This window comes from Coffea eugenioides, chromosome 3 (genome assembly GCF_003713205.1).
Source record: "Coffea eugenioides isolate CCC68of chromosome 3, Ceug_1.0, whole genome shotgun sequence".
NCBI lineage: Eukaryota > Viridiplantae > Streptophyta > Magnoliopsida > Gentianales > Rubiaceae > Coffea > Coffea eugenioides.
The window spans coordinates 19,793,208-19,813,656 of record NC_040037.1 but is presented as its reverse complement, the minus strand read 5'-3'; the positions used below and the strand labels follow the sequence as shown (position 1 = coordinate 19,813,656).

At 33.1% G+C, this 20,449-nt stretch overlaps 2 protein-coding genes across 3 annotated transcripts; both read right to left on the bottom strand.

Annotated features, from left to right (window-relative positions):
• Positions 1–314: 314 nt before the first annotated feature.
• LOC113765487 (vesicle transport protein GOT1) lies at positions 315–6,490 on the bottom strand. 2 transcript variants are annotated; one of them, XM_027309692.1, is made up of 7 exons: positions 6,401–6,490; positions 3,986–4,056; positions 2,032–2,123; positions 1,835–1,915; positions 1,438–1,535; positions 1,247–1,324; positions 315–686 (listed from the first exon to the last, which is right to left on the bottom strand). In XM_027309692.1, coding segments are annotated over exons 2-7 (378 nt in total). In that variant the 5' UTR covers positions 4,014–4,056; positions 6,401–6,490; the 3' UTR covers positions 315–685. The 2 variants fall into 2 exon arrangements, with proteins under 2 accessions (XP_027165493.1, XP_027165494.1); XM_027309693.1 differs by lacking the exon at positions 6,401–6,490 and adding an exon at positions 6,312–6,332.
• Positions 6,491–10,977: 4,487 nt separating this feature from the next.
• On the bottom strand, positions 10,978–12,968 carry LOC113765307 (histone-lysine N-methyltransferase ASHR2). The gene has a single exon (XM_027309438.1). The coding sequence runs from the start codon at positions 12,703–12,705 to the stop codon at positions 11,437–11,439; it is 1,269 nt and encodes a 422-aa protein (XP_027165239.1). The 5' UTR covers positions 12,706–12,968; the 3' UTR covers positions 10,978–11,436.
• Between the last annotated feature and the right edge of the window lie 7,481 nt (positions 12,969–20,449).

Below are 20,449 nucleotides of genomic sequence, written 5' to 3'. Positions count from 1 at the left end.
CATAATTATGTGTATGCCAATCAAGGGATCTTGAAATTTAATCTGGAAGTTCATTAATCCATTTGGTATTCTCTCAGATTTGAGCTTCATCTGAAAATGCTTATAAAACTGTTGTACCAAAACATTTTTTTGAAATTAAAAAGCACAATGCTATAGGCAAATTTTCATGTTCCTATATTTGAGCGGGTAATCATTAGTCACGCAAGCCCCTTTTCAGTTGTAAATTACAAATTGACTGCATATAAAAGCCTCGACAATGTGGCTGTAGAAAACAAGCGAAGCACAAGTCTGCAGCCAAAAAGTGGCTGGTGCAGGAGGTGTAACTCTTTTGTGGTCAATTCACTGTCAATGTTCTCTGAATATCTACTTTTTGCCACTCATAGGGAAACAATAAACTTCGTATGAAAAAGGAACTACGACAAGAAGTAGGATGAAGACAATATAATTACATTTGACAGCCATTAGAATACATAATCCCAAATATTACCTGAAGATAAAAATTGTAAATCATCTGCTTTAACACTTTGTTAGTAGGTCCTTTGATTGCTTCTGCAAATTTGATGAAGTCTTTCTGTCCTTCAACTGGAAAAAATTCATGCTTTTCAGTCCTTCAACCAGGAGGCAGTTTTGAACTGAGCAACGTAAGCAGAAGATCAAACAGGAAGCTATCATAGACGATCAAGAATCTGAGATTGCAAACCATTAGTTAGCTATTGGTTAGGTGACCACATAAAAAATGGGTACCTGCATGCGAATGTGTGTGAGAGAGAGTGAGTGAGAGAGAGAGAGAGAGAGAGAGACCAAATTTGCAGCAATCAGGCAGTAATATATACGTTGCTAAATAAGTAGATGTGATTTTGAACAAGCAGTCCTTTCTGTATTAGTAAACAATAACTCTCATTTTGGCATATTTTTATAACCACGATAGTTCAAGAATATCCAACATGAGCTAGGTGGTCAATCTCCAAAACATTGCCGGCTTGCCAAAAAAAATCCTAGGTGGTCAGTATTACAAATCTTTACTAGAAATGGCATTCCTCAACATATGTTGTGAAATAGTGCCTGAGGATGTTTTTTAGCATGGCAGGCAACCATGAATGAGGCTTCTATCCCAGAATACTCTACCTCCACATGATGCCCAATAATTCCTTCCATTAAATGAAATAACTATTGGAGATGCTTCCATAGCATTACAACACCCAAGCAAGGGATAGCCAGTTGAGAAAGAAGGCCAAAATACACTCACCAGTGTCGGATATACTGCAGCAGCCATCCAAGTAGCGGAATCTGATAGAGAAATACCTTAATAGATGGCCAAAATCCACTGAGAGGATAAATATCAACACATAAATGTATTAGTACTAGTTCTTAGAATAGGACTCAGAAAATAAAACAAAGTACGACAATTTAATCAAGGTATTATCATTACGAACTGACCCAAAGAGAAAAACGCAGCCATACAATTCTGTGATTATACCAGCTATTGGCCAACGAACAAATATGAGGAACATCCCAAGAAGAAATGAAACAGATCCCTGAAACAAAAGATGAAGAGAAAACAAGTAATAACATCCAATTCTCTTCTTTATTTGTATGCTACTATCTTGAAGAATCAAGGAAATCGTTCTAGTAAGTTTTATCGTGCTTCTGACTAGCATGCGCAAAGTATTTCATTTAATTGTCAGAAGAAACACCAAACAGATCTACATACTGAAACAAATGCAAGATAGTTATAATGCCAATAAAGAATATGCAGAGAAGGTAATCAAGCAAACTCAAGTAAGATCTTTGCATCGTTCTCATCAAGACAAAGGCTGTTGTGCCTCATGAATACCTTATAGTTCCTTCTGTCTGTAAAAAGTTGCAGTGTTGACCGCCAACCCAGTAAAAGGGCAACACCTGCCAACCATAATATCTACTAACAAAGGCATGAGATGGACACAAGTAATTTTTTATAGACTCAAGTAATTTTTTATTCTATACTTGGATATCATCTAATAAGCAAATCTTAATTACAAACTATTCTCTTACATTTCCCAGAGCAAGCAAACCCCTGTCAAAAAATAGAATGATGCCAAGAAATGAGAAGAGGATCCCAAAACCAACAAGACCTATGCCAACCTCTGCACAAAGAAAATCCCATGATGGAGATGTTAGAAGCCCACTTGAATTGAGCAAAATGTAAGACATGGCAGGAAAAGGAGAAAAAACTAGAATTATTATTTATGACAAGCAATTATCCACAGATACATATAAACTGCAAAAGAAAAATAGAACTACCATTTTGAACATGCAACTATTGACAGTTCAACTCTTTAACATCTACCAATAAGGCAAAATGAACTTTAACAGAGTTGCAGTCAAACTTAAGCTTTACCAAAGGGTATTGTGAACCTAACGGAAATTCAATTTCACACTCAAAATGCCTTGAAGTTTCAATGAGATCGTTTATGTCAAAAGTTAAAACTATCACAATATTTCTGCCAACTACTGTACCAATATGAACTTTTCAGGAGCTTTTGTCCATGAAAATATTTGATGTCCATATCTACCCATGCTTCGACAAGATTTATTAGGTTACTAAAAACACATCCAAGCTCTTTCATTAAGTGAGAACATTTAACAGCTCTCTTCACCACTTAAAAGTCACTTCAAATACGTTAAAGGGAGTTCAGTTTATCTTAAATTCAAGGAGCTTGTGCGTGCAAATAGTCACCTTCAAATCAAGTAGATGCACTATTTACAGAAATTTCTGTTTCTTGTAGATGTACTTGGTTCTACTATCTTTCACCACCAACCAGGTTTTCTAATCAAAAGAATCAAATAACTTACAGCAGTCCTCTCTCTCCTCTCTCTATGTGTCTCAAATGAAACTGACCAATGAAATGCCCCTGCACCCATCCCACCCCAAATTTATGAGCTACAAAAAAAAAACTAAAACCATATAAAGACGGTCTCTTCTCTTTTGTATATGAGAAAATTAATGGACACTGTCAAATTTTGGGATAAATAAAAGTTTTTCTTTGATAAAATGAATAAACACATGCGAACTTTGTGCATGTTGCTAGTACCACCACCATATGTTTTGGGCAAAGGTCATGGTAATGAATACATCCCCCCCCCCTCTCAAAAACCCCCAGAAAATTAAAGAAGGAAGAAGAAAAGAAAATACTATTACATCGTTTTCTTTGTGAAACAAGTCACCTCAACTATACCCCTGTTCAAAGCCTCATTCTAATTGACAGAATAGACTCCAAACCAGTTTAGTAACTGTTTGAAAGATTATGTACATTACCTAAATGGACTGCAGAGTATCATCAAATTTTTCAAAACCTGCTAGCTAGTTAGTCCAAAACATACCCACTTTATGGCCATAATTGTACACCCTAATCCTATAAAACTACACTACACATAAACCCAAAGTTGAAAACTTGACTTAGCAAATATCCGCACATGATTTGCTCAAAGGAAAGATAAAATTCCAGTGTAGTAAACCAGCATCTAATTGTGGATCAAAAAAGATGCTACTCTCCAGTTAGGAATTAGTCTTCTACTTCTAGTTACAAAACATGAAGACTTGTCCATCTATTGATATTGTGAATGCAGAGAAGGATGTACTTTGCAACAAAATTGTAAGTACTAAAAAGAAAATACCATAGAAAATAGACAGGCTAAGCAATGTTTTTATCTGGAATCAAAAAGCTTGATAAAGACTCTTCAGTTAGGAATTAGTCTTCTACTTCTAGTCACAAAACATGAAGACTCAAACGTCTATTGATATTGTGAAGGCAGAGAAGGATGTAGTTTGCAACAAAATTAGGAGTACAAAAAAGGAAAATACCATAGAAAATAGACAGACTAAGAGATGCTTTTATCTGGAATCACAAAGCTTATACCAAGTTTAGACTGCCAAATGTTCAAAATGAGAAAAGCAGCCAGATGTAGAATAGATGAAATTTAAACGTATTCAACAATCAAAACTTACTCTTTTGCTCACTGATTTCATAAGCCATCTTGCTGGTGCTAAAAATTGTGTTGAAAGCGAAAACAAAGCTCCTTCAAACAAATTACAGTGTAAAACTTCCAGTAGAAAGAACATTATTCAACAAAACTAGGAAAACACATATTTAAAGAACAAGAAGTCATTAACCAACAAATGTTAAGCAGACAAAGATGCACTTTAATATAACATTTACTGCTAACTGTCACTAGTAACACAGAATGTCCAGAAAATATATGCTTTCAAGGTTAAAGAAAAAAAAAAAGGAAGTCCAGTCACCCATACCCTTTGTTGAACCTAAATTATCTCCATAGTTCACCAAATACTTCTACTAATCTAGTCATAGGAACAAATAACAGAAGCTAGTGACTAAGCTAAACTTGACCAGAAAAGGTCGAAAGACTAGAAATGCATGGAGCAATTAAATGAAAGCAGAATTATCTTTTTATCCCTAGTCTCCATCTTTCATGGATGGCAAGAAGTCTCACTATCTTTACACTTCCTACTGCCCAATTAGATGCACCCTTGGTTTCAAAACTTGGATCATAAATAAAAATTCAAGAATAAAGATTTATAACCACAAGAGTGCTTAGATTTCCTAGATGATTGAAACATAACAACAAGATTTCCATCAGATTAGAGTTTCATCATTGTGTTCTCTAAAAGTAAACATAGGAGAAATTGGGCAGAGGAGTATCAGGTTGCTGTTAGAGCAGTCAGTCAAGCTTCAGCCATAATAGGGGTGTTCAATAAATCACCCAACAAGATAGCAGACCAATTAAACAGCTTATTCAAATTTTAGAAGGTGAGCTAGAGTTCTTTGAAAATTAAACATTAAAAAAATAGAAACGTTAAGAAACTTCAGCACTATGGAATGGCAGTTTTGCTCCTTATGCAAAATAAAGTAACCTTGGTGCAACTATATTTATTGACACGGTAAGCTGGGTAATATCACACAAAGAAATTGAAAGTATATGCAATGCACTTATGCATGAGAGGATACATATCTCAAAAAATATAAGCCACCTTCAAGAATACTTGTTTAGCATGCAGAAAATGAAGAATTCTAAGCTTTAACTGGGTCCAAGTCAAAAGTGGATTTCAATTAACCTACTATCATAGTATGCAATTTATTTGAAGTGATCCACGTTGACTCCATGAAAATCAGAACCCAAATTCTGTTTGAGCTAAAAATAAGTGTATTTAGATACTAGAGGTTTCTCGATGTCATATCCAACATGACCCATTTAGTAAACTATTCATTAAGACAGATAAGAGCCAAGTGGTTGACAGGAATAACATGAATAACTCGTCAAGACAAACTATTGACCCATGCCCATTTCATTGGATGTAGATTTTATATTCAAATCTTCTCAATATAAACATTTATGCCATAGCTCCAAGAGGGAAAAAAATAAGGATTAAGTAGCTAGCTATTGCCAGAGTTATGAATAAAATTCCATGCTTCATCATGCTACCACAGTCTGGAGTCTGGACACATAAATAAGGGCCTAAGGCAAAAAAAAAAAAAATCTTTCATCAGCTGGCTTTCATAACAAATGTTCCGAAAGTAAAATCCATATCAGTTTACATCACATGATGACATGGTTCCTACAATATTGCCAATGTCTATATGACTAGAAAGACTCTCTTTCCTGCTGAAGCCCATCTATAAAGTTCCCTAATTTTCCTAGAAAATATCCATAATATTGCTTATCCGCAATGACTACATAAATTGATCATCCTTTCAGCATGTCATCAAAATCAAACCTTTTGTCCAGTTAGGAACAATACAAAATCTTGGATACAAAATAGTCCTTTTTACAACTAACAACAATATAACACCTTCAGATCAATACTGCCTGCTTATTTTTTTTGTACTTAAAATTGAAGCTTGCTTATTGCTCAAAATCTATCTATACCAATCCTTCCTCCTATCCCCAGCTCTCAATACGAAACTTATCGAAAGCAACTTTGGACATTTATATCATACAAAACCATAAAGGAACATATATGTAGAATTTCTTGAAAACTTTATCATGCACTTTTCCATTTTAAGCAATTTAAAGAACTACAGACAGTGATATGCTTCTGAACCCATAAAACTTTCCGATCTTAAATACTGAACCTGAAATTAATAATGATCGTTAACAAAATCTGAAGTAGAATTCAAATTGGGAATTTCAATTTCTTTTCGTGCTAGAATAAAAAAAAATTGCAATAGATTCAAAACAACTGAAGTTATTAAAAAAAAAAAGTATACATATAATCAAAAGGAAGCTCGGGGTAAATAAAGAACGGAAATTCGTACAGAGGAAGAGGAAAAACAGAGGAAATTCTTCAAAATTAGGAGCATTTCATATAAATTAAGACACAGAATTACAAGAAAGAGAGAATTACCTAGGTTTTAAGTTTTAACCTTTGCTTCCAAAAGAGAGGTTTGTTAAAATTTTGAAATGTTGGTTAATTTATAGTTAACAGGGTTCGCCATACGGATTATGGGCCTAAACGAGGTGACTGGATTTGGCCTGCTAGCATAGTTATTAAATCAAGCCCGAGGAGGAACCGGCGAAAGAGGTGAATTAACGAGTTATCGATTTATTCAGTGGGTGAGTTGTTGAACCGCTCTGGTTGAATCGATGGCCCATTAAATATATTTAAAAAGTATGTCTCATAATTTTTAATATGGTTGACACTATGATAAACTATACCATAGTAAGTGCTCATTTAATCTAATTCATTATAGAATCATTAATTTTTATAAGAATCAAGAAAACCTAAATTTAATTAGTAATCCACCAAACTTCAAGTATAAAATTTTATCTATATTTAGTGTAATTATTTAGTTTATTTATGAATAGGGCTACATATGAGTTGAGCAACTCGTAAGCAATTCGAGTCGAGATCTAGATGACCAAGTCAAGTTTGAAGTCAAACTCAAATAAGCTCGCGAACCAACTTAATTATATATATATACATATATATATATTATTTTAATAGTGAAATTACATATATATCTCTAATATTTTACTATTTTTAAGAAAAATTACTATTTGATTCATTTTTTAAAAATAAAATAATTATTTTTATTTTTTAAACTTGAGCTCGAGTTTGGCTCAGTTTGAATTTGAGATCGAACTCGAACTTTACATTGAGAGCTCATCAAACTTGAGTTCGATAAAATTAAGTCGAGACTTGATTCGGACATGTGAAAACTTGACTCAATTCAGTTTGTTTGCAACCCTATTTACGAATTTTAAGTGCAAAAGGTTAATAGGAACGATATTTGCCTTTAAAATGAATTGTTCAATATGTTATTTTTTAAATCCATTTCATAACTTATAAAGTTTGGGGAATAATAAAATTTTATTAAAAAATTTCAAATAAATTTTTTTTTGGAGAAATAAAATAACAATAAATAGTCTAATATATAATATAAGAAGGACTAACAACCAACACATGGGTTGGTGGTCCAGCAGTGATTGCACTTGGCTTGCACACATGAGGCCCGGTGTTTGATTCACCATCCTAGCATCTCCTCAAAATTTTTCCCCCAATAACATGCTAGACTCAGGTTCCTTACAAAATCGGTGGGTTCACTAAGTTGATTGGTTGAACCATCGGGTTGAGTTGACTTTAATAACTATATGTCTGCTAGTACTCGAGTTCTTGGATAGGAGTGTAAATAAGTCTAAACATGCCGAACACATTGGCATTCAAACTTGTTTAATTATTTTGACGAGTTTGCAATTTTGTTCAAACTTTACTTCTTTGTTTCTCGAGCCAAGCAATGAGTCAACCTTAAATGAGTTCTTATCGAGTCGAACTCGAGTTGAGCTCAACTAGTTTGAATTTTTTTATTTGTAAATTTCATTTATATACTAATCGAGTCGAGTTCGAGCGAAACTTGAACGTTAATCAAATACAAATTGTTGTTCAAGCTTCGTTCGAATATCTGCCGAACCAAATTCGAATGAGTTCTTATCAAGTCGAACTTGATTCCAGTATTCAAAAGTTTGGTTTGTCTTTCAATCCTATTCTTGAATGGACTAATCTAGAGTAGATTTGGTTTTTGATTGCCATTCATATACTTTCAGACAATTATAAATCAGATCCTAACATACCTAAATAAATGAAGTGGAGACCAGAGAGGTTTATATGCGTATGATATCATTACATGGGATAGAATACGAATAGGCAAGAGACTAGAAAGAGTTTGTGTAGAATGGAGTAAAAATGTATACTTCGTTGTGCAATTTTGAACAGTGAAAGTATTATTAAATCAGTTGTAGTAACTCCACTTTGGATAGAGTGCAAATACAATATATATATATATATATATATATATATATATATATATAGACACACACACAACAACAAAGTAAAGCTTTCATCAATCCACAAACATTATAGGGTTCCTGATCGGACAACATTACGACTGGATTCAGGCCACTATAGTGATAGGTGTAATTGTAGACTGCATTGGACGCGAATCAAGTCAAATAAGGTCAGCTCGATCTAGGCAAATTCCACTATAAGAAATTGATATTGTCATACACTATAAGAAAGGGTAAATTGCACTTTGGAGTTTAGACCCTTAAACATTAGATGCACTTTCACTTTAATCTTTATACTTCATTTTTGGACATTTTACCTTCTAAAATAAGAAATCCATCCTACTTTACTCCTTAAACATCGCTTTCGAACACTTGCCTCTCAAAGTATAAAATCCGCAATTATATTATCCGTAGCTAAAATACCACATTGCTGTGTGGAAATTGCACTGATTTGTACCACATTTTATACCTGCAGCTGATCACATTCTTGTTTGAACCAACACTGCTATTAAGATGTTTACCTTCCTCGTCTTCTTTTTCCAATTTCTCCCCGCCTGTTGTTCGACCATGCTGCTTATCACAGGACATTATAGGGTCAAGTCTTTCTCAATTGCCTTACCAACCTTGATCACGGTCTCGTTTGACTCTCCAAGATGATCAGCAACTTCACCTTCGTTGCTTGATCTCTTCCTGCCAGTTATATCAGCATTCTTATCATCAGGAACAATATCATGCACATTTTAATCGGCTCATGACTTCAGAAATCCTTCTTGTTCGATCTTCTTCTGGCACATTTTCCCTATCTATAGTCCACGGACTTTGTTACACATTAGCAGCAGCGTATGCAAAGTCTACCAACTTCTCTCGATGCGACGACTGCATTCGTGAACCATTCTCTAGGTGATTTCTTTATGTCTGCAAGCTCTTCCTGCATTAAGATGCATATTTCTCTCCATTAGTCCTCCTTTGAGGCCAAAAACTAGCAAACAAAATTAGAGCAGAATCAATTTATCCAGCATTTTGTGCCAGCGCTGATTCAACATAACAGCTTTCTGCAATTTTTTTTTCATTGGGTGAGGAGGTGGGATGCTAACTAAAAAAAAAAAAAAAAATTATTTGTTGCGAATAATTGGATAAAATTTTATATTAGTTTATTTTTTGCTTTGTCCGAACTACCCATGGTTGTGTTCGATGAGTGAATACTATCACCATTGTCATCCCTTCTTCTATATAGCCCTCTATTTACATCTACTGTCTGTCATCATCTATATACCACAAATTTGCCACACTGTCGTTTAATCAAACAACATATGGAGACCACCATAGGAAATCATGCAGGCTACACAATTGAAAATTGAATAACAATAATAATAATATTCCAGTTCATGCGCACACATGCAGTGCATATCAAAACAGCCATTCACAATCTCCAAGTAAGGCTTAGCTGCTTGTAATCTACAGAGAATTGTAGGGTAATCGCTTTGAAGGTCCCTCTTGCATTTGTTCTTCCTTCTCTTTGGGACAAGAATAATTTCGGATGATCTTCTTGCAGTTCAGATTTCTTTCCTTTGCAACTCCAATCTTCTCTCAGGTGATTAAACACTTGGCAGCCACTACAAAAAGATTATCCCAAGCACAATAGTCAAGACATCAAGAACGTAACACGGCTACTTTAAACTTTATTAGAGTGGAGAAGCTTCATGCTTTCCAGTCCTTTAATCAGAAAGAGCATAGAACCAAGTGACACATGAAGAATACCACCAGGTAGCAAACCTTAACCCCTTTGCAGATTATCAAGAAGCTGAAATTGCGATTGGTTAAGTCTTGATTAAACAAAGAACAAATGTATAGTGGATAGGCGAAACACAGACACCGAGAAGTGGACAAACCAAATTCGTGACAATTAAAACAGTTTCTCAAAAGAACAAACAACAAAATCAAACTGGTTATGTTTAACATTGTAAGGCATCAAGTTCCTTGAAGAAACGGAAACGTATTAGAAAACTTTAACATGTCTTTCATCTCTCACTTTTTCCCAAGCAAATGAACCTCATGGAATCTGACTTTAGAAAAGACTATTTACAAACCAAACCAGATATCTAGACAGCAAACGGACTGCATGAAGTAACCACTAGGTCTAGAGAAAACTGTATTTTCTTTACTGCGGCAGCTCGAGAGGCTATATTTTACAATCAAGCCCTATCCTATTAAAAGCGGAAAGAAATGATTAGATGAAACCTTTTAGAGAAATTGCAGCAAAAGGAAATAGTTTAATTAACAAACTATACCATCTTTCTGACATCTCAACTAGTGTAATCCCAATATGTTAGTATGAAACTAAATGAATAGAGCTTATTAAAGAAGCAACCATTTTTCTCCAAAAACAAGAAGAGAAAACACAAAGGAAAGAATTAGAATGATTTTGAACAACTATTTGCCTAATGAGTTACACCGCCTACCCCCCCCCCCCCCAACACACACACACACACACACAAATTCTCCAGGATATTATAGAACATAAGTTGCCTGAATACAAATTCTCTGTTACAGCCTTGAAACGTCAAATTTGTTTCCAACCACTTATACAGAAGGAAATTCAAAAAAATTGCACCAACTAAAGCTTTTACAGAGCCAGCGGGATGCATATGAACATTTGTTGATTGGAAAATTAACTTTAAAAACTTTCATACAAATGATCCTATCTTTGCTGAGAAAAGAAATTCTAACACAAAGGTCTCATAAGTTTCCAAGTGATGAATCCAAATCTGTGTTCAAACTTGACAAAGAAAGAAGCTTTCCTCATAGAGGATGTTAAAGCACACACAACATCATTGAGAAATGACCAATGAAAAGAAAATATCAAAGGGAAAATCATTTGTAAGGCAAACCATGACTCCAGAATTCTGAAACCATCACAATATTGAATATTTAATAGACATCACAACTCATGGCATAGACAAAGAAGCACTAATCACTCAAGCAAACATCAACTTCCACTTGGTGTGGTGTCTAATACAATAGCAGAGAAGAGCAGCATGAGAATTGAATGAAGATCAATAAGTGGCTAAAGATGGAATGATGGCAAAGCAGCACTCAGAATCATTGTTCAGCCACATTGCCATCTAAAACTTCTTTAGATTGATGCAAGCTTCCGCAAACATTGCATTCCATTACAGTAGATGTACTAGAGTCAGAAGGGGGCAGGGGAGCCAATGTGCCCCAGCAGTTGTCTTTATTACACATATATTGCAGAAAGAAATATGCGTGAGGAAAATAGCTCTCGTCTTGAGCCACACTGCCACCATCCTCAGCCACCATTTCTTCGTCGTCGTCGTCGTCGTCCTCATCCATGGCAGCCCCCTCATTATCACCGAGGTTGTCTTCATCCAACTCCTCATCTTCTTGGTCAGACCAATTAGCCTCAACCCTGCACCGATCACAATCACAAGTGAAACCGTAGTCTTCCTTGAGCCTCTTTTGCCTTTCAGAGTATTTCAAGTTCACAGGGAAGTAACTCAAGGAAATCTCCCGGCCACATGGAACATCATGAATAACTCTAACAGTCATGTCAAGGTTTCTGCCATCAGCAGTGGCAGCATCGACATAATCGAACCTGCAGGCATTTGGGAGGCAATCATGATTAAAGAAAGATGCTCTCGGGTAGATACCATAGGCCCTAACAGACCTTTCTTTATCAGGGGCAAAGGGTTCCATCAAACCAAATGCATTAAGCTTGTCCTTGGCCAGCAGAGCAGCTGTCAGTTCCACAGAGAATGACAAACCAAAAGTACTTAGATTAACCGGTCCTGAAGGGAGAGACAAAACAAGGGAATGGAGAAAGAACACAGAGTCCTTAGCCTCAGGTGAGCTCATAAATGTAGATGGATCACCTTGGAGGGATAAAAGGGTCTGAAAACTCGAAGGGCAGAACATTGCTAAGTTGTAGGCCGCAACAAGAAAATGGGCCTGAACCTGGATGTCAGGCTGGCACCGGAGAAGTGGCGAAGAGCCCTCTCCAAATTGTTTGAGGGCTTGGCAGACCCAAGGGGTATGGGAAGATGACAAAGCAAGTGATTGGCAGTTTTGACTACAGAAGATTGACAAAGAACAACTAGGACAACGACAAGACGAAGAAGGCTGTTCTTTGGCAACTAATCTGAAACACTGGGAACAATACTCAAAGTTATGATTTTGCTGAGCGTCGTGAGGTGCTACTAGCAAAGGAAGAGCAGAGTAGAGTAAAATAGGGGAATCCCTGAGGACAACTTGACCAGCCCTTAATGGCACAGAAGCCACAAGAGCCCTCCCTTTCCCTTCTAGCTCTACCATTTTCAATAGTGGAGCTGAAGATTCAGCTGTTTCTGACATTTTTTTTTCCCTAAAACCCTGATGTCAAAAACCTCTATACAGTTTAACGGTGCTTTATCCTTAACACCCTCAAAAACCCATCTCTAATTCTCTGCGTAAGATGCAACTTAGGAGATTAAAGTAAAAAATTCAACACTGACAAGAATCAATTTTTAAGGATGTTCTTGATAAAAATTCCCAGAATCAAGTCACTAAATTTACTAGATGAAATACAATATAAATAAACGATAGCAAGAGGAGAAATAAACAAGAAAGTTAGTAGTGAAACACCTGGAGAAGAACACAAAAGGAAGAGGGCCGCAATTGGCGAGGAGAGCTAGCCACTTTCAAATGGCTACTGGGGTTCAGAAGTTTTAGAAATTGGAAGAGGGCAGAGGGTTTTGGTTGAAGACTGGAAGGTTTAGTTGATTGTTGAAATGGACTAATTATGTTTAGGCCCCTCAAGTTATGAGTATAGAAATATGGGGTTTTCACTTTGACCCATCAGAAGACTCATATTTGTCCAAAAGACTAGATAGAGTTTATCGAAAGGCTTCCATTTAAACTGTGCATTAGCGCGAGATTTTTTTTTTTTTTGGGTCTTTTTGGTTAGTATTGAACTTGTGAAAGATATGAATAATATGGATATTAATATCAATAATATTCTTCAGTATTTATTCATATTTATTCCATAAAAAGTGGTTTATTTTAAATGTTCTACTACTATGTCAAGTTTGAAAAAATTTTAATACATCAATATTACTACAAAGTGATAATATTCATGATATAGTGCAATTCACACTCAAAAAACATGTAACAAGTGACAATAATTAGATTTTTACAACGTTTATACACCTAAAACTAAACAACTTCACATACTTATTTCAATTAAAAACAAAGATGCAGCAATTTAGTTTTTAATGAATGAATACTCATTAATTGTAGCAAAATTAATGAATTTACTGATGCAACAATCAAACTGACACTAAACAAAGTTACCCCACATGGATAAAAAAAAATCTTCAAATATATTAAAATAGATAAAGTTTGTTAGAAGAGATAGAAATTATAAAAAAAAATAATTTGATGAGAGTTAGATACAAAAAATGCATAACCCATAAATCCTAAAGCAACAACTTTTTTCTTTCATTTGAATTACTGATTTTTAATCATATAAGGTAACTAAGCTTAGTAAATATTGCAAAAATAAAGAAACACACGTTTTCACTCTCAATTTATATCCTTTGCCTTCTCTATAATTTCTTCTTTATAGAGCTATTTCTTCTTCCTCCATAGGAGGAGGACTAATATAAGGTTCTTGTTTGTTTAAATAAATGCCACTCTTAAATTTGCGTAATGATAGTTTCCTCTCTCTTAAGATTCTTGAGTTAGAGTTTTTTCTCTGTTAGATTCAACTAGTGACAGTTTTCTTCGCTCCTTAGTTTTTCTTGTGAAAGTTTTTTTTTTGTTAGATTTGATATTTTGTAGATTTGTTTTCTCAAATCTGAAAATTCTTAAACCTATTTTGTCATATCTAAACTTTTCTCATTGGGCCTAAAATGGATTCATATTAGATTTGGCTACTGAAAACATGCAAAGATTTAAGTGCAGTGATTCATTTAATGTTGAAAAATTTTTTAGACATTGACAATGCTGTTTTTGTTTATTTTTCATATTTGTTGTATGTTGTTTTCCAAATCTGATTGTATATGTTGCATGTTTTATGTATTTTTGCCATAAGTTTCAGCAATGAAATTATTTTGTTTATAAAAAAGACTTAGTAAAGATTCCAATTGATGTTTTTGACACATAATAATTCTCTACAAGGTTGGATAATTAATATTGAATAAATTTATTTCTTTATCTAATTTTGCGAGAATGTTTCTCCAATTTTTAAGGTTATGTCTCTTCAAAATGAATGAATAAATTATACAAATCTGGCATGTTTTTTAAATTAACTTATACTATATAATTTTATTCAAGGATGTAAACAAAAATATGTAAGGCATTGCTACATCTATTTGTTAAGCAAATATAATCTCCTAAATTAATGCTTGAGTTTAAATCTAGTATTTATTAAAAGACATCCATTTACACCTCATGTAAAAACAACTTACATGCTGCAATAATCATTATTCATAAAATAAGAATTTTCATAAATCTACAATTTAGTAATCACATAAGATAAACAAGAATCACTACCTATGGAATTTTAGTCAATTTTCTAAAAGAAAAGTTAGTTAATAAAGTAAGAGAAAATTTGTTGTTGTGATTGCTTTTTTCTTGAACTTAATTCTACAATTCAGAATCTAGAAAGTTTCAACCAAAACTCCTAATATTCTCACTTTTTACTAGAAAGAACAAATAAGATGACGTGAGAAACTATTTAATAAGATGATGTGAGAAACTATTTAATAAGATATGCATTTTAGATGATCATTTTTGGTAAAAACAAAATCAAAGATGGAATTCAAATTGAATTCAGGGATTCAAAATATTCTTTTTTTGATCATTTATCTAAAATTTAGATAATATCAAATTATATATTACAAATAAACATATACAGTTTGTATAACTAAAATTTACGTAAATAGGTGCAACTTACAAGTATTGAGTTTAAGGAGTCTTATGTTAAACTATAAATTCTAACTCATATTGATTAAACCAAATGACGAGCCCATTTAGATGGTGATTTTTTTTTTTTGAGTATTTGCATAAAATTTTATTGTTGCTTACCGTAAAATTTTTAGAAAAACTTTTGTGAAGAAATTGAAAAACTTTTTTTCTTTTTCTTTTTCTTTCTTTTAGTTTTTTTATTTCTTTCCTTTCTTGTTCTTCCTCTCTCCCACCGCCCCTACTCTAACACCACTGGCTGGCACATTCGCCAATGCCAGCGATGCCTTCCCCTTCCTTATTTTTTTTTCTCTTTCTCCCTCTCTTTCCTCCTTCCACTTTCCCCTTCTCCCTCCCTCCCTCCCTCCCTCCCTCCCCCTCCTCTTTTGTCCTTTTCTCTCCCTTTCTCCTTCTCCTTTCCCCATCACCTCTTCTCCCACCCTAGGCCCCTTCCCCTCCCCTGCGACCTCTAGTAGTGTTGTGGTAGCAGCGGTGAGACAGTGGCGGCAGTGGTGGGTTGAGGTGGAAGGGTGATGGTAGAAATGAGAGATAAGTGTGTGTTTTTGGGTTTTGGAGTGTGTATTTTAAAAATTTTGTGAAATTTTTAGAAGGTACTATAGACAAAGTTGAAGAAAAACTTTGTTAATTAAAAACTCGAGTTGCCAAACAGATCCAACATACAACTTTTGCTTTTAGAAAATAGTATGCATAAATATCAACTTTACTTAAGTAATAAATATATTTTGTCGATCTAGTGGTTAGGGCAGAGCTCTTAAAGTCTCCCATAGTAACCAAGTTTTGGGTTCGAATATTGTGTTTGACACTTGGAGATGGAAAGGTTTTTTAAAAATATATTTATAGTATATAAATTTTCAAATACAACTTTTTCTACATCAGTTTTTTATTCATTATTCATTAGTATAATTAAACAATAGATATATATAAAGGTTGTTATATTTTTCAGCTTTCATATAAAAAAAGCAATGAAAATTTGAAAGTAATCATTAAAGTAACCGTGAAACTATCGTAAGATATTACATGGATGATATATATTTCCACATAGGAATTGTTTTTATAACTTAAAGCACAATACAACGTGAATAATGAACTTATATCCTTAACTTAAGGAGCAATTATACTAAAACTATATCTTTTAGACTTTTGACTTTTGAGTCATATTAAAAAAAAATGGTTTTGAAAGTTTTACTATTAATTATATGAGTCAAAATGGTTTTGAAAGTTTCACTATTAATTATATGAGTCAATCTTATGAATGGTTGTACGACTACTAACCTCCATTAATAATAACTAAATTATTGCTTATAAACTACATCATGTAGTCTTCTACGAACTTAGTAGACATTTGGTTAAAGTTTCTCAATCACAATTATTGTGAGTATGATTAGCTAGTTAATGATAATGGATTTTGGTTCTCACAGAGGTTTTGATATATAGAAATTCAAGAATGACTAAAGCTTTTCATTTTTCTAATTTTTTCTTCCTCCATTTCTTTTCTTTTCTTTTCCTTTCCTTTTCTTCTTCTTTCTCTACTAATGTTAATTTTTTGCCACCTTCAACACCATCGTAACCAGGACTGTTAATAGGATTCAGTCAATTCAAGATTGCTTGATTAACTGACAAATTTTCTGGTCAAATCTTAGGTTTAATTACACTAAATAGAGTTTGAGCCTAAATATAAGACCCAATTGAATCGTGAGTTGAGCTCAAATTTCATCAAGCTAGGCTCTAGTAAAGACAACTTGACTAATTTTATGTATTGGCATTTATACTATATCTACAATAATGTACATAATATATAATTAATGTATTAAATGTAAAAAATTGATAACTCATATATGATTATACAACAAAATATAAATATTTAATATAAATTAATAGAAATTATATATAATTATATTTTAATTATGAAATTGGATTGAGCCCAAACTAGTCCTAAATCTCAAATATATATATGAGTCAAGTATGAACTTAATATAATAAGTCTAAAACTCAAAAGAAAATCTTATTTCTTTTGTGAGTTGAGTTTCAGCTTACAAAAGCCCTACTCACATGGCTCAATTGACAGCCTTAACTAGAATCACCTTAAATGATGAGTAATTTTGGCAAACTACCAATCATCCTATCCCAATCGAGTGCTTATCTCATTGTTTTGTCAAAATTGATAAAATCTGATAAAGAAAGGCCAACATGACCACCAACTATAATGGCACCAGACTTTCCAACTATAATAAAGATGAAACTCCAAAATTTTCAAATCTCAGTGGTCTTCTCATCTTGCAAACTAAAATCTACAGAGAATTGACATCAAGATCAACTCCAATTGTAAGCATCAAGCATAAAAAAAAATACGATCAAAAGAAGCATGACGTATATTTGAGATAAAAAAGAAGATTTTTATGAAAGAGAACAATTGTAAGATCTCAGAAAAAAGGACAAGGAAAGACTATAAAAAGAAAGATGGAGTAAGAGGAGGAGGGTGTACAAAACTATCGATCTCTACCTTTTTTTTTGTTTTGCTTTTTTCTTCATCACTTTTAGGCAAAATCATTGTGAAAATGCCCAATTTGGTAATTGTTCACAAAATCCATAGGTATATGAATGAAATTGATAGAATCATTATCATAGAGGTCTCCTAAATACTAAAAATTAATATCATCAATATTGATACCCAGTCCTATGTGTTATACTCCTTTACTGAATAAGTGCTTATATTGTCAATGATTTTATTAGTGCTTTTAAATCATATTAAACAATCGATTCTATGTAGTATAGAATTAAACATAGTTTGGGTAGTGACAATTAAGTTTTTACTTTTACTTTTATTTTGTTTATATTGATTGAATCTCTAGTAACTAACTGAAAAAATTATAACTATATAAAAACCCCAATGTGTTTTATATAAGCAATATATGCGAGTGCTACTTTTAACTAATTTCAATATGAATAATGCTCATATTAGAGTAATTTGATAATTTTATAGAATTTAAATTAATCATGGAACTTACAGTTTTTGCTAAAGCATCGAGTAGAAAATCTTTTCCATGTTGTTTATACCATTGGATTCTTTACTCATGAAATCATGTTTGCTGTTTGCATATTGACTCGAACTTAAGGGAGCTAGATATATTTCATTTTCTCTTTCTCAACATTAAGTTAGAACTTTCTTTTTCCAAACATTATTAGATAATATATAAAAAACAAAGAATACAAGTTAGCAATCTCTGTTGCTGAAGTGAAGTTATTGTTTTTTGTAGTAATTGAGATAATTACTCATTTATGCATTATATTTGTGCTTTGTTGCAGCTGAAATTCATTTGCTACTTAGAATATTTGTTGAAAAGTTCTATTTGAAAGGTTCTTTCCTTTTATGCAAGAAGTAACTAGTTTCATAATTATTTCTTTTTACTTGGAGTAATAGCCAAGATTATTTCTATTTGTATGGATTTATGTTTTAATTTCAATTATATCTTTTTATTATTTGAATAGTGGCCACGTAACATACACCATAAATATGTGGATCACACAAGGAGAAACACAAGAGAGTGTTATTGGTAGGCAAGATAAATTATACAAGAGTTGGACTTGGGAATTAAAAACGTCCCTTCAATTTGTCATGATAAGGTGTGAAAGTTTGAACAAATTGTGCAAGTTGTGCAACTTGAACACTTGCAACTCATAGTCCATGGATCTGATCTGTAGATCCATTTGAATAAATATGATATTGTATCTGTTTCAACTTTTGAAATGTCATAATTGTGTGCAAAATTTGCAATCATGTTTTTCCAAAGAGGTAGACACACAGTATGAAGAACATAAATGAAAGAAGGCATCTTAAAAAATTGATTCATTTAAGGTATATCAATTCTCATGTGAAACTTGTCTTGTAGCACAATAAACAATAAACTTGTTTTTATAGAAGCTTATGAGTATAGGAAACTAAACTACTAAATCGAGAAACAAAATATCATTTACTCGTAGCAAAATTCGAGAAAAATGACTATCCATTTTGCTATTTCACGGCACAAAAAGGATTCTAGAGTGTTCCAATAATCATTTTCACAGTATATTTTTATGGGTTTTTTATTTCATAATAAAGAATGAGTTTCTTTCCGTGGACATAAGTTTATTTAATTGAGAGCTTGTGGCTTTGGATTGTTTTCATTAAATTGTTGTTTTTTTATTTTTCATTTGTTATTTTCTGCATCAAGATCCTAAAAATTGGTATCAAAGTTTGGTTGGATTCTGGTAAAAACTATTAAGATCAAATCGATTAGTAGAAGTATCCAATAAACAAAATTTAAAGTGTATGCAATTTGTACTCTTTGGTAAAAGAAGAGTAAAGGGGATTTTTATTCAACAAGGTCTAGGAAAATGCTTTTGAAAAAAATATTGGAAGCCAACAAGTATGTCAAATACTTATAATGAATCTAAAATAGATAGTTCAAAGGTCAAGGGAAAGAGTGGACTAAATATCGAATTGGATGTAATCCCATGAATATGTTCTCACAATTTCGAATGGTGTATATGTTTCATTTTATGATGGCTAAACTTTAGACTCCAGTTATATTTATTCTCTAAGTGCTATTACATATGCTCCCAAAAAATGAAAGAATCTGATTTTCATGCATAGGTAGACTCTGTGGGTTACAAATTTCAATTGGAGATGAAGTAATGAAAATCACATCTGTTGAGATACTTTTGTTAATGAGATGAAAATTTATTGACTACTTCAATAGGTTAGAAGTAGAGTTCAAGGAAATTAATCCAAAATTGCATTCAAATTGCAAATAGTGATGAGAAGGAAAATTGTGCATAAGGGGTTGCAGCATTGAGGTCATTCTCATGACTCAACTAATGGTCGAATGCCTTAGCTATATATGTTCTCTTACCAATTGAATCAAGTGGAGATGAAATTGTATTAATTCTAGGTATGTAGTTAGGCACTAGGCATATAGATTTCTTATTTTAAAAAATTGCTAATATGGAAAATTGATAGGAAATACATTAATTATTTTCTTTTAGGCAAGCTCTTTCATTTTGTATAGGAAGTTAATATTTTTGAATTGTTTCTAATTACTTGAAGTTGTAGTCTGGATTACTTTATATTTGAAAGTGTTTAAAAATTAACCTA